This window comes from Rhinopithecus bieti, unplaced genomic scaffold (genome assembly GCF_001698545.2).
Source record: "Rhinopithecus bieti isolate Rb0 unplaced genomic scaffold, ASM169854v2 scaffold_3734, whole genome shotgun sequence".
NCBI classification, from domain to species: domain Eukaryota; kingdom Metazoa; phylum Chordata; class Mammalia; order Primates; family Cercopithecidae; genus Rhinopithecus; species Rhinopithecus bieti.
Genome location: NW_016804423.1, coordinates 3,371,096 through 3,386,639, shown reverse-complemented (window position 1 = coordinate 3,386,639; position 15,544 = coordinate 3,371,096). Strand labels below are relative to the sequence as shown.

The following is a 15,544-nucleotide window of genomic DNA, read 5'->3' as shown; positions in this document are numbered from 1 at the left end:
GTGCCCGGCCTCCAGAGTGATTTTTGAGATCACTGGGATGTCTTTTATATTTACTTTGAGGAATCTGGAAAATGTCAAGATAAAGAAACAAACTTGGCGCAGTGGCTCATACCGGTAATCCCAGCACTTTGGGAGGCTGAGGCAGGCAGATCACTTGAGGCCAGGAGTTCGAGACCAACCTGGCCACCATGGTGAAACCCTGTCTCTACAAAAATACAAAAATTAGCCAGGTATGGTGGCATGCACCTGTAATCCCAGCTTCTCGGGAGGCTGAGCCATGAAAACTGCTTGAGCAGGTGGGAGAGGTTGCAGTGAGCTAAGATCATACCACTGCACTCCAGCCTGGGCGACAGAACAAGACCCTGTCTCAAAACAAAACAAAACACAACAAACAAACCTTTGAAAACCCCACACAACCAATCCTACATACAGTGCTGTAACCTTAATGATATTAAGAAATACAATAAAAAAGTAGAACTTTTATTTGCACATCTCTTTGCTTCCGATGTCCACAGCCATTGGTTGAACTGGTACCATCAGATGAGAGATCTGAAGGGCTTCAGTAAAACGCTCTGGTGAGCCAGAGGAATCCCCATTTGTGGGCAGCTTCTCAATCTGTTTGCAGAGGCACTCTAGTGGCCCTTGAAATAAAGACATAAGGGGCCCTTGCACTTCAGCTTGAGAAAACAGCTCTCCACATGTTCTGCTCCAGATTTCTAGTATTCTGTAATGCTTTTGCTTAAAATGAACTGTAACGTTTAAATTCTTCTCTATTATTTGTCTGCTGTTGGTCTTTCTTACTTGCTTAGAACTGATCTAAGTTATTTGAAATGGCATGTCAATTTAATCTTAGTTTGAAATTGTGCTTCAAAGAAAAATTTCAGTTCCATTGAGTTAAATGTCTGTCTCTGCTGAACATCCAATTAGATACTCTGCGATATGAGACCACTCTAAGATTTTACTGCATATCACTTCTTATATATAACTTCTTATCAGCTAAAATGATCCAAGTCCCTCAAACTCTACATTCATTAACTGATGACTTATGGCAAGTGACATTTATGTTAATTTGTAGTATCAGAGTTCTGCAGTTAAGAGAGACTGGATCCTTTGAGCAGCAGGTTCTGTAGAAAATGGTCCTCACCTGCTAACCACAATCATTCCTCCCAATTATGATTAGTTCCTCCCTAGTTTGCGAGACATTTGCCTCTGATATTAAATGAGGATAAGGTGGAAACATGAAGGAAACCTGGTACAGATGAGTTGCAATTGCTTTCCATAACGTCACTCCATTATAACTCAGATTTCAGCTGGAGACAAAACTAAAAGACACTAAAGAGTTCAAGAGTAGTTTAAAAATGTGTGATTCAGATTCAGACCATTCATGTGAAAATACTTTCCTAATTTGTTTAATCTTTGGAAGGTGCAGATTCTTAATGTCTGTCCATTTCTCAAGATTCTGACTGATGTGAACATTATGTCCTTATTTGTTCAGGGCTGTGTGAACCCAGGTGTCTGTCTGAGCCCACCGTTCAGGTGACCCCGAGATCACTGGCTTACAGCTCTTGTCTTGGCAAATGCGACTTCCTCTATTTTGCCCTCTCTCCTCCTGCTCTGCAGATGTCTCCTTGACAGTGGGACTAAAGATCTGATGGAAACGCATGAGTTCTCTGGGACTGCCCCCCACTCACTCATTCCCTCCTTCTCTTCTGCAAGGCATGGCCCTACTCGTGCAGCCTGGGAATGGAGTCTCTGTCCCTGTGCGTGTGCGTGTGCGTGTGTGGGGATACAGAACCTGCCTCTGCAGGACATGGGCACACACATCTGTGTATATGTATGAGGTTTGTGGAGCAGATGTCTCAGAACCACAGCAGTAGCCGGATGGGAGGCGGGACAGAACGTGTGATAAACACATTGATCCCTGAGGTCAGGTCTGGCCAGGAAGCCAGCCCTGGGAAATCTGCTTGTGGGTCCCTGTGAGTCAGGCTGTTTTGTTTATTTTTTTTATGCCACAAGAAGTAAAGTAAACTAGGTTATAAAAACACAATTTATTGCATTTTGAGATTTTTCTCATGAACAAACCATGTCTTTTCTTTTTCTCGTTTTACGTGAGGTTGCTGTAAAGAACTTGAGAAGCTGCACAAATGCTCAGCAGGGCTTCATTCTGCCCATGCTCTTGGCTGAACGACTTTATATGCAGGTTGCTCTATAGTTCAAACGAGATCGCAAGACTGGCTCTTTAGGGCATATATCTGGATAGCACTCTAGCTTTTTATTCCCAAACAATGCGCAGTTTAGTAAAGTGGTCTCAATTCTGAAGCCAAGTCTGTAAGGACCTATACAAAGCAAACAATTTGTTCACTGTCTGACTGAATTCTGTGGGGAGAATATGCACGTATAGCCCCCACACGTTTTATGTTATAAACAAAAAAGGAGGTCTCATTCAAAATGTTTCTTTAAGTCACAAATGTATTGCCTAGAATGCACGCAACGATTTACAATTCCAATCTTCCATAAAACTTACAGGAATTCCATCGGCACCAGGGAATCCAGAAACGCCTCTTGCTCCCTATGGAGAAAGCAAATGAAAGTAACCACGGCTGAGATACCCGCCACCCTCACGAGGCCAGGGGAACACAACAGCGGTGCGTACCACGTCGCCCTTGGGTCCTGTTATTCCGGGGGCTCCCCTTTCACCCTTGTCTCCTTTGCGTCCCTGCAGTCCTGGGAATCCTTGTAATCCTGGTGGCCCATTGTACCCCTGGGGCCCCACTGGCCCAGGCTGACCCTGTGGGAACAACATAGGTTCAATTTCCTCAATTAATCACAGTAAATACTCATGATCAGTTATGGTTACTTTCAAAACTACTTTTTTGTTTGTTTGTTTTTAAAGAGTTATAATCTAGAGGGAACATTATATGTAAACCACCATCTACTGCCATGATAGCTAACAAAAGAAGTCATAGAGTTTAAGAAGAGAAAATACGGAATGTGGGAAAAAAATTATCCAAAATTTCTAAAGTCACGTCATTGTGAAATGATAATACTGGGTTGGGATGAAATAATTAACTTATTTGGGTTTTTTTTTTTAAGGCCTTTTCAGTATAAAAAATTTTCCAAATGAGTTTCTACAATTTTATCTCTGTTTTCCTCAATATAATGCATACAGTAGGTGTGGAAATGTATATTGCATTCAGATATCAAAATGACCCTCAGATGTTTAAGTGGTTAATCTCTCCTTTCGTTCACACAGAGGGAAAAAAAGAGCATCTGAAACATATAAAAATGTTTGTCCAAACTAAATAGGATGGCTATTATTAAAAAAAAAAGCAAAATTGTAAGTATTTGTGAGGATGTGGAGAAATCAGAACCTCTGTGTGCTGCTGGTGGGAATGTGAAATGGTGTAGCTGCTTTGGAAAACACTCTGGTGGCTCCTTAACACACTACAAAAGAGAATCACTACAGGGTCCCACGATTCCACCTCTGGGTATGTAGAAAGCAGGGGCTAGCACTGGCACGCTCTGTGCACGGCAGTGTGATCCACAACAGCCAAAAGGTGGAAAGCACTCAAGTGTCCAACAATGGACAGACACCCATACAATGGAACAGCACTCAGCCCTTAAAGAGGAAGGAAGTAGTCACCTCAGCTGTGACACGGAAGAACCTTGAGGACTCTGTACTGAGTGAAATGAGCCAGTCACGAAAGGACAAGTCCTGTATACAGTCCCCTTAGATGCAGTCCCTAGAACAGTCAAATCCACGGAGACAGACAGTAGAATGAGGGCTGCCGGCCGGGCCGAGAGGGGCAGGGGGAGTCAGTGTTTCATGAGGACAGAGCTTCGGTTTGGGAAGATGAGAAAGTTCTGGAGATGGATTGGTGGTGAAGGCTGCACAACAACATGAAAGAACTTAATGCCACTGAATCAGACACGTCACTATGACCCAAAGGGTAACCACGATGTTACTATTTTATTAGTACCCTGGAACTTAACACAATAAAATATCAACCCATCACCTAGGTGTTAAGCCCACCCTGTATTTGCTGTTTGTCCTGATGCTCTCCCTCCCCCCAACCCGCCCACAGGCCCCGGGGTGTGGTGTTCCCCTCCCCTGTCCATGGGTTCACATTGTTCAGCTGCCACTCACAGGCGAGGACGTATGCATATTTTTATGCATAAATTTTTATGCATATATTTTAACAAAAAATTTTAAATGTTACATTAAAAAAATTAAAATAAATTTACCACAATAAAATGTTTTAAAATTAGAAAAGAGGGGAGGGAGAGTTCTGTCTCTCCTATGGATGGAACTAACTATTGTATTATAGTCCTTTTTAACATTTTACAGGCTAGCCCAAACTTAAAAAAATGTATGTCCTGATTTCCTCTTGCGACGAATGAGTCTGCTGTTGATTCATCACATGGCACCTTTACCTGCCAAGCCCCATTTGCTATGAGATGTCAAATTCCTGTCTCACCCTGAGATTGAGGGGGACTTGAGCCATTTTTCTAGGCTTTTCTTCTGTTGCCTCCAGGTAATTTTTCCTGCGTAAACTGTTCAGCTGAGAAGTGTCTGTCTTCACAGAATGTTCATAATGCCATTCTCAGCAATCCACACAGTTGAAGTGAAATGGGAACTTAAAAACGCAGCCCAGGGTACAATGTTAATGTCATCGAGGCAGGAGCATGGAGGGGTGTGGGGAGATCTCATCTCCAAATTCATTATGGTTCCTAACTGGCAATTCCTTGAGATGTGAGACCCCAGGCATCTGGGGAAGTAGTTCAGACGACTTTTTGGGGTGGAAACTAACCACGCAGATTAAGGCTGTGGATGGAAGATGATGTATCCTGAATCTTGGGACCCCTGTCCCCTCAAACCAAGGGGAGCTGGGAAATCTCCCACAGGGCAACCTGATCTGGAATGAAGTCAGAGTTTTAGAGACGGTGGGTTCTCCTCTACCCTCCATGTGTCCCAGAGGGGTCCCGTCAATGCCACATCAGTAGTCACCTCGGGCAGCCTGATCTCAGGCCTCCTAAGTCATAGTGAAGCCTGGGCACTTTAGTGTCTTTGGAGAACATTCTACAGTGGAAGCTATTGCCACTGTCTTTCTACCTAGGTGAGGAGACTCATGGAAGATGGGTGGCCCTGGCCCTGGACGTACGATATCCCAGGCTCGTCCTATCTCCAACGCTTAGTGGTTTCCTACCCGACATTTGTTGTAAGTTTGGGAACAAAGCATGTTTTGATTCCAACTTTTGTGGGTCCTTCCCAGTGGTGCTCATTTTTGTTTAGTTTGTGGCTATGCTAGACTATAACCTTCTTAAGATTACATACTTTGCCATGAAGCTCTACATTCCCCTCACTATGTTGAGGCTTGCAGTTTGTTAGTGTCTACCGGCTGTCTTCTGGGGGATAAAATGTTTCTTATCGGGACTGTTAACTTTTACTGCCCATAAACTACATATCTATCCAGTGGGATTATTATTTTTTAGCCAACCAAACAAGCAGCAGTGACCAGTGGGATTATTTCATACAGCCAACTCAAAGAGAACATCTGCTACTAACCAAAATGGAAATATGCACGTCTTATTGATAAAAACCACATTCTTATCTGCATTCGTTAACCGTTCCTCAATTCCCTTTGATGGGGGAAAGTGGCTAACCACATCATGTACTCATTTTCCTTTCACTGTCAGTAAACTCCTTTCTCATCTTTATTTCTTGGTTAGGGAGTCTGACTTTGGAATAAAAAACTCTAGTCTTTCCTTTTCTGGAGCATGCTGTAACCTTTTCTTTTTACTGAAGTGAAATTCACTTAACATAAAGCTAACCATTTTAAAAGATACAACTCAGTGGCTTTTAATACATTCACCATGTTGTGCAGCCACCACCTCTATGTAGTTCCAAAACATTTTCCTCACCCCAAAAGGAAGTCCCAAACCCATTAATCAATCACTCCCCATTCATTCCCTTTCCTCCCAGCCCCTGGCAACCACCACTCTGCCTTCTGTCTCTACGGATTTACCGATAAATAGAATCAATCATACGATGTGTGACCTTTTGTGTCTGGCTTCTTTCAGTGGTCATGTTTTTGGGATTCATGACCTCATTCACTGATGGCTGAATAATATTCCACTGTACAGATAGACCACAATGGGTTCATTCATTTGTTCCTGGACATCTGTGGTGTCTATCTTTTGGCTACTGTGGATAGTGCTGCTGTGAATATGTGTGTATGAGTGACCGCTTGAGTCTCTGTTCTGAATTCTTTCGGGTGTGTTCCTAGGAGTGGAATTGCTAAATAGTGCTGCTGTAAATATGTGTGCACAAGTATCACTAAATTTCTTTTTCCACACTGACTGCACACTTTTACATTCCCACCAGCAATGTGCAAAGGTTCCAAGTCCTCTGTATCCTCACCAGTACTTGTGATTTTCCATTTTTTGGGCTATAGCCATTCTAGTGAGTGTTAAGATGGCATCACTCCTAAGCAGTCCATCCTGAGCTTCTGAGGAGACGGGACATTTCACAGAATTCCATCCAGCTTCCCCGCGGAGAGAGGGCTGGGAAGAGCCTGGACAGAATGTGAGTTAGACCTTAGTCCTCCCAGATGGAGCCCTCACCGCTGTGCACAATGCAAAGCCTGCATTGCTGGGATTAAATGGACATTTACAGCGTGGCCCGAGGAGGCCACTCTTGGTCATCAGGATGGAGCTTTTCCCCAGGATTTCCTGCCCACTAAGGAAGTGTGGTGCGTCTATAAAGAGCAGCTGGGAGGACCAGGTACATGCCAAGGGTTTTCCTTTGTGCTAATCATCGTCCTTATCAACTTCTATCCTCAGTCAGAAAGTCCCAATGGGAAAAGTTATTTTCATCTCTTTCTTTCCTTTTGTGATAAGTGACATTAAAATAAAATTACTCCCAGAAAGTGAAAAGAGTCTAGTTTAAACGTCTGTGCATAAATCTCAAAAGCTTCAAAATTTCTAAAGCTCCTAATATTCCTGCAACATCCTTGAGAAAAATATTTCCACAAAGTGCTTCTCAGAAGCCAGCAGACGCTGTGGACCAGAGTGGTAATGTCATGTCCCCTGTCCCCCGCCCTGATCCCACCACCAGACCATGTAAAGGTACTACTTCCTAGGAAGCAGGATAATGAACAGTATCGTTTAACTGTTTGTATCTTGTGAGATGATGTGTTGTTACAAGTTTTAAACATGGTTTCTCTCATTTTATCTCCATGGCAACTTCATGCAGTGACATGAACTCTAGTGGAGAGGAGAGAGGACAGGGGCTCAGATGGGACCAGTGTCAGGGCTGGCCGGGGTGCACTCAGCTCTGGGGAGCTGGCTGATTCCACCAGGCCCTTGCTGCTCCAAGGGAGGTCTGTGTCAGTGTCACCTGGGGGCTTGCTATAAATGCAGAGTCTCAGGCCTGGCCCCAGAACTCCCAAATCCACATTTGAACTGATCCCCAGGAGACTCCTTGGTATATAAAAGTTTGAGAACCACCGCACGAGACCACCATAACCTCCATCCTGGCATTCTTGAGGGAAGAGATAGGTGACTTTCAATAAGAAAAACCTCTTAAGCGTGGAGTTGGAGCTCAGTAGAAAGGTCTGGCTTACTGGGTCATGCAGAGGAACACATAGTATTTATGTGGGTTAAATATTATTTCTAATTAAATCAGTCTTGGCCTTATACTTCAGTGATATCTACAAGACAGAATCCATTTTGATTACTGTGAGGATGGGGGGGTTGCACATGTCTTTTCCCTGTCTGAAGTCATGGCTGGAGCGCACATGGGACATCCGGGTTGGTTTTGGAAGCTGCAGTCTGAAAAGGCGGAGACAACAAATCCAGACTTGAACCCACATTACTCAAATACCACGACTGTGGAGAGAATGCGCTCAGGGTCCTGACACTCCAGCATTCATGAATCGGGGAATTTCACTTCGGAGAAAAGAGGCAAAAGATGTTCAGATACGGGCACATGCAGTGTAGCTCTACGGCTTCAGACTTCAACAAAGGTGGACAGATGGATGATTCGTCAGGGCCCCACATCACACAACCCTGTGGTTTCCATTCATTGGTCATTAACCTTAAAATATGCCTTGGGTAAGGGAGTAGAAAGAGTTTCATTTATCCGAGAAGGATAAAAACAATGTTGCCTAGGATAACACTTGCTTCACTACACATCAGGATTTTTAATCTACAGTACAGTATTTTACCGGTAGAATAAGAATGAGCTTTTCATGACTTACCAGCCGAAATCTGAATAGTAGGAAATCCCTTCTCCTTCCTAAGCGGACTCTTCCTGTCTCACCTTTTATGGGCACTGGCGCCCAGCAGACGCCCATATCCTCTCCATTCCCCAGGGCGGACCCTCCCTCCCTTCCGCAGTGTGTTCCAGACCTTCAAGGCCTGTCCAAGGCTGCAATTCCTGGTGATCCTCCGGGGATTCCAACCTAAGGCCTAGTTAATTTCTGTGAGCTCTTTGCCACACATTTGAAATATGTAAAATGTCCCAAAAGGCAGAAAGGACTACTTTTAGGCTCTAGAAAAATAATTCCACCAGCCACAATTTAGAAATATTCATTGTTCTTAAGGATGGTGAGTTAGCATTTCCGAGCAATTTTTAGACTACCCTGGCAAGAAGAAATTAGTAGCATGTTCCAAGGTAATAATAATGTAAAGGCTAGTATTTGTACAGTATATTACACAGACAGCTATCAGCAGCCTATTCCATGCAACACAGAGCTGAGGTTAAATTGGACACCTTCTATCTCTATCTTCTTATTTAGTATATAAAACATTTGTCCCACCCCTGGGTACTATTTATTAAGAATTTCAGTTATATGAGGTAGAATGATATGGACCCTTAGAATTTCTGCCCTCCAAAATTATTTGATGCAGACTGTAGCACTAGTGTCAATACAAAGTAAATAACATCCACATGTAAAGAAACACACCTTCACCTTCACCTTTATGTCACTTGATATGCAGACACTTAACTCAAAATGGACCTAAATGTAAGAGCTAAAGCTATATTGCTTCTAGAAGAAAACACAGGGGAAAATCTTTGTGAGTCTGGATTAGGCAAAGGTTTCTTAGATAAGACACGAAGACTGCAACCTATAAAAGAAAAAGTTGGCTAGGTTAAAAAGGTTTGATTGTCAAAAGATACTGTTAAAAATAAAAAGGCAGGGGACAGACTGGGAAACATATTTGCAAAACACATATCTGATAAACAACTTCTTCCGGAACATATAAAGAACTCTCAAAACTCAATACTAAAGAAATGAACAACCCAACTGCAAAATCTGGCAAAAGATTTGAGCAGACACTTCACCAAAGAAGTTGTACACATGAAAAGATGCTAAACTTCAGTGGTCATTAGGGAAAAGCAAATTAAATCCACAGAGAGCTGTAACTGTGATGGACTAAAATGGTGAATATACACAGAAAAAGGGGCCACGCCAAGAGCTGGGAAGGATGGCACACCTTGAATTCCATTGGCTGCCGGCCGGAAGGCAAAAGGGTGCAGCCTCTTCGGAAGACAGTTTGGCAGTTTCTTCTAAAGTTCACAGAACCCAGCAATCCCACTCCTAGGTATATACCTAAGAGAAATGAAGGCCTATGTCCACACCAAGACCCGTATGAGAATGTTCATCCTGGTTTTATTAAATTAGCTTACTCCTGGGATTGCTATTCGGCAATAAAAAAGAACAAAGTGCCCGATGTGTGCAGCAGTAAAGCTGAATCTCAAAGGCATTCTGCTATGTGAAGGAAGCCAGACACAAAATGCTACTTACTGTCTGATGCTATTTTTATGACGTTCTAGAAAAGGCAAAACTAAAGACAGAAAACAGATGAGTGGCTGCCAGGGCTGGAGGTGGAGGGGAGGGACTGAGAGAGTACAAGGAAAGTTTCTGGGGTAACGGACCTGCTCTAGGGTATGATTCTGGTGGTTCTATGGCTGTATACATTTGCCAATATTCAATGACTTGTATGTCAATTATGCCTCAATAACCTTGACCTAAAAAGAAACCAACAAAAGAGGAGCTGAGTAAAGGCAAAGATGAAGAAGACAAACCGTGACATCACAGGCATGTTGCCCGGTGGCCGAGATTATGTCCCTTCCAGGTATTCCTGCAAGTGAGCTTACGCGATACAGAACAGTTAGAAAAGGAAGGAGCGTGTACAACCTTTAAAGTGACATTTGGAAAAAACCGTCTAGCCGAATGCTTTTTAAAAATGTCTGCCAGGGGCCAGGCGGGGTGACTCACGCCTGTAATCCCAACACTTTGGGAGGCTGAGGTGGGCGGATCACTGGCCAACATGGTGAAACCTTGTCTCTACTAAAAATACAAAAATAAGCCAGGTGTGGCGGCGGGCGCCTGTAGTCCCAGCTACTTGGGAGGTTGAGGCAGGAGAATGGTGTGAACCCGGGAGGCGGAGCTTGCAGTGAGCCGAGATCGCGCCACTCACTCCAGCCTGGTGATAAGAGTGAGACTCTGTCCCCCCCCCCCAAAAAAAAAGTCTGCCAGGGAAGTAATCTGAAGACCTAGCTTTCCTTGCTCGGAATGTGGTATGACGGTGATCCCGACAGAAATTTCGAGAACTGTCTGGGGCACAGCCCACAGGGCAGGAGAACTGAAAGTGGGTCAGGACAGAATTAGATTCAGGAGTGAAGGCGAAGTCTGGGAAGCCACTGGTTTCTGTCATGCTTTATCTCCATAGACAAATTTTCAGATCCCAGAAGGTACCACCTATAATCTAAGATGCTGTTATATAGTTTTATCTGAAATGATTTGACTGGGGTAGGTGTACATTTTAAAGCAGATAAAAAGTGGATGATCTCGTCTTCCCTACCCATAGTATCAGTATCTGAAAACCCCTGCTTCTTATTCTAAAAATAGGCAGCACATGGGCAGTTGTGCTCAATGGCTTTTAGCCCAAACTTTTTCTAGTCTGGATATGATTTTACCTGGCATGTGTTGGGAAAAGTTGATTTTCTGGGAAAGCCTTTTATTACCTCTGTGCTTTTAGCAATAAAGACATTTCATTTGCCTAAATGTGAATCATTGTGTAATAGACTGACGTGATTTCCTAAGCCTGCCTGTCCTCTAAGAAGTCTTGGAGTCTGATTGTGGATGAATTCAGGGCCCTGAGCCCAGACTGCACCTGAGGAAGGGGCCAGGAGGAAGCAGATTCTGGAGTCACAGGTTCCATGTGCAGAGAGCTTTGGCTGTCAGGACTCGAATGGGCATGAAACACTCTTTCGAATTTAGCACCACTGACATGCAGTGTTTCAATGCTCAGAGCATCACCCTCACACAGCGTGGAAGAAGTAACGGATGCTGTGGCGGTGGCCTCCACTTACATGGTTAGAGAGTGACAATTAGCATAGGGGACAACTACTGAGCTACCAGGATTACATGATGACTGGCAATTACAAGAGTTAATTGTCTATACTGATGACCTCACTCGCGGGTTACTAATTTTCATGTGCCAACTGCACGTGCCAATATTTTCCTGGTATTCTTAGGTCATCTTCACACCCAAGAGCATGGCATGACTCACGGCCGAGATGGTGTGCTCCCATTGCACCATGTGCCTGTCATTACCCCATGCGCCTCTGCAGGTAGTAAGCAGCTAACAGCCCCGCAGGCTGCCCCAGGTGGAAGCAGAGAGGAAAGGTGTGTGGGCAGCCTTCCAAAGGCGGGCTCTTGGTGAGCTGAGCAAGCAGGCCGCCTGTCTTCCAGGGTGACTGCTCAGTATCTGTGGCACAGCCCAAGGACAGGACCAAAAGTTGTATCTATTTTGCATTTAGACTGAAAAGCAGTCTATATATATGAGAGAAAAACATTCTTGAAGTCAGCATTATATTGAATTGGTTCTGCTATGATAAAACAAGCAAACACCACATTGGCCAACTAAGAAACAAGGTTATGAGCCAAGGGTGGAGCGGTGGGCATGGGGAGGGGGTTTGAACTGGCTGTGATGTACTGCTTTTTCCCCCTCTTATCTTTATTTGAAATGTTCCTGAATAGGACACACTTGAAATAGAACTCCACCTTTTCTGTTGTTAGAAAATGCTTGATAACCACCATTGTCCTCCTTCTCCTTTGGCTACTGCCTACTTATCTGTTATTTTATTTTGACTTCGTTTTCTTACTCCTTTAAAAAATATTTTATCTTTTAATTTACACACAATAAAATTCACATTTTTGGTGTGTTATTTGGTGTGTTGTTAATAAATGCAGAGTTGTGTAACCACCACTATTATGAGCAAGAGACAGAAAAGCTCCATATCAACCCACATTCTGGGTGCCGCCCCTTTGTCATCAAATGCTCCCTTCTCCAAACCTCGGTCCATCCCTCATGTTTCTCCCTCCATGTAGTTTGCCTTTTCTAGACACTCACAGAAATAGAACCATACAGTGTGCAGTCTTGAGCCTGGCTCCTTTCACTTGCACAATGCATTTGAGATTCACCCAGCGTGTTGCTGCTACCGAAAGACAGGGGAAAAAGATAATTAACAAAAAAAATTCTACCATACAGAAACTAAAGAGAAACACGGCTCCAAAGTTCTTACCTAGAGTATGGATTCATTTTATTTTGGATAAAAGAATATTTCTTTCTTGGCCGGGCACGGTGGCTCAAGCCTGTAATCCCAGCACTTTGGGAGGCCGAGGCGGGCGGATCACGAGGTCAGGAGATCAAGACTATCCTGGCTAACACGGTGAAACCCCGTCTCTACTAAAAAATACAAAAAACTAGCCGGGCGAGGTGGCGGGCGCCTATAGTCCCAGCTACTCGGGAGGCTGAGGCAGGAGAATGGCGTGAACCCGGGAGGCGGAGCTTGCAATGAGCTGAGATCCGGCCACTGCACTCCAGCCTGGGCGACAGAGCGAGACTCCGTCTCAAAAAAAATATATATTTCTTTCTCATACATTATGATACAAAAACAACCTTTGTCTTCCTTAATACGCAAACATGAGCCTCATTCCCTAGCAAGAGTCTTATGGATTATAGACAGTGATAGCCATTTGAAATTAGACCAAGATAGTATCACTTTTCACATTTACATCTCCACTCTTTGCCATTGGTAACTGATTACTTTCCCAAAGGCTTCATAAAATGTTGGACTTCGAAGGGACCTCAGAGAGCATCTCGGGTGTCTGAGAGAGATTGGGGGTCAGCAGCTTGAGAGTCACCTGGGGGCTCATTAGCAATCAGGGCGCTTGGGCCTTCTCCTGTCCTGCATTTTAACAGGGTTCTGGGTGATCGTTCTGAAGTGGTCCCTGTCCCAGGACTGGCCTGGGCTGGCCGCCAAAGTACCAACTACGGGGAGTTTCATACCTTGTGAATTTTCTGGTCTAGCAGTTTGGGAATCAAGGGAAGGAGCCTGGGAAGAATTTACATATGTATTTTCTTTTGCTTGTTTTTTTCTTTTTTTTTTTTTTTTTAAAATATTATAAATTTTTTTTTTTTTTTTTTTTTTTTTTTTTTTTTTTTTTTTTTTTTTTTTTTTTATTTTAAAAAACCCTTCTTTTTTTTTTTTTTTTTTTTTTTTTTTTATTATTGGACAATGCTTGACCTCATCTCTTAAAACAAACAAACAAACAAACAAAACAAAACAAAACAAAAAAAACCTTGAGAAATGACTATGTGCTTGCTAAATCCAACACAGTAGGTAGAAAATGAGTTTAAGAGTAGAAAGGACTTGATTGGGAATTACAGCTTGGTCACTTCCCAGCTCTGTAACCTTGAGTGAATTACTTCGTATCTCTCAGTCTAACTTTTCTCTTTTTAAAAATAATCATAATAAAACTAATTTCACAGTGGAGTCGTGAGGATTACATAAAAAACATAGAAAAAGTGTCTTCATAAAAATGGCCCATGATAAAAAAAACTAAATGAATAATAATTATTTTCTTCTCCCATTTTCTTTTTACTAGTTAAGAAAATATCTATGCCAAATGATTTTGAATATTGTATATAGCTTAAAAACTTAAGTAACATGCCAGTGCCTTTTCTATGCAACCATTGTTTGCATTGCTAATTTGAAGGAACTACTACTTATGTATGTAATTATATGTGAAATTTGAATGAATTACAACCCTAGGCAATCATCTAGTTGAACAATTCAAATTGGTACTATAATCTGGATCTCCTTTTCCAGAAATATATTGCAACTTTNTCCGCCCCTTGTTTTTTTCTTTTAATTTTTTCACGTGAGATGGGTCATGTGCTGACATCTTAACAAGTTTTGAGAGAGGCATGTCTCACACATGACTGTGAACGCCCCAGCATCATGCTGATGACCCACAAAAGGACAGGAAATTTATATATATGTAATACATATTTTTTGAGTCAGGGTTTTGCTGTTGCCTGGCTGGACTGCAGTGGCATAATCATAGCTCACTGCAGCCTCAAACTCCCCGGCTCAAGCCATCCTCCTGCCTCAGCCTCCCAAAGTGCTGGGGTTACAGGCATGAGCCACCACCCAGTCAGGAACTGATGTTTTCAGCAAGGCCCCCAAGCATTTCAGATTCACAGGCAGGTCTGGGAGCCACAGAGTGTGTCTAATTCTCACGTAGACAGGTGAAGGGACAGCCCCAAGAGATGAGCCTCTCACCCACAGCACCTGGACCCAGTGGTGCTCTGCATGCAGCAACACCTGCTTCCCACACCCCGAGGGTCCCACACGCTGAGGGTCCCACGTCACGGTCCGGGCTGCTCCCCACAGCTGAGCACTGCCGGCTCATGTCTCATTTGTGAAGGGAAGGTGGGGGGGGGGTGCTCTGAGACCCCTGTCTGCTTTGCCCCCAAGCCACCGTGTCAGCTCTGCAGGCTCTGCCAGTCACCACACCCCACCCCGCCATGGCCGTCAGGGTTTTTTGTCTCCTGCTGCCCTGGCACACCCCTTTCCATGCTGGCACAGTGCGCTCCACGCTCCAGTCTGAGTGCCTAGCGGTTGGGCCAGTTTTTCTGGAACCTGGGGGCCACGGCACACTCAGCCCTCACTGCCTGCGGCTCTCAAGGGCACGAGAGGATGTGACTCAAGCACGGGTTCTCTGGGGGCATCTTCCCTCCTCACAACTGGAGGAGGCGGCCAGAGCTCCTTCCCCAAGGCACACTGCAGGGCACTGCCACGTTACATCTCTGTACCTACATTTCATGTGGGACTGCGAGGCCCTTGGAAGTAGGGACCATCTCACATTCACACTCTGTCCCCAGCATCTCTTGCAGGACTTGACACACAGAACACACTCCATGTGCTGTCTGTTAAGCACATGCATTATGGCACTGCTATTTACCCCTCTGCCTGGCTCCAAAATTCATGTTCTTCCCACACGGAATCTTCTATTTTTAGACCACATTTCTGACCATTATAATGACTTCCCAATTTCTGAAGCCGAGCATCAGCAGCTCATGCTCTGGAGGACTTACCCTCTCCTTTGGACCCCCCCACCCTCCATTCAATTCCTTCATTCACCTTCATCTGCCGGAAAACATCATCAACAATCTCAACTCT

The 15,544-nt window shown here is 44.0% G+C and overlaps 1 protein-coding gene across 1 annotated transcript in view; it reads right to left on the bottom strand.

The window, feature by feature from the left end:
- COL4A2 (collagen type IV alpha 2 chain) overlaps positions 1-15,544 on the bottom strand; it is a 208,468-nt gene that overhangs the window by 78,679 nt on the left and 114,245 nt on the right. Inside the window, exons 5-6 of the mRNA XM_017868195.1 lie at positions 2,654-2,788; positions 2,525-2,569 (exon numbers count right to left, since the gene is read on the bottom strand). Of these exons, the coding sequence (XP_017723684.1) occupies positions 2,525-2,569; positions 2,654-2,788 (180 nt within the window). The remainder of the gene's footprint in view (positions 1-2,524; positions 2,570-2,653; positions 2,789-15,544) is intronic.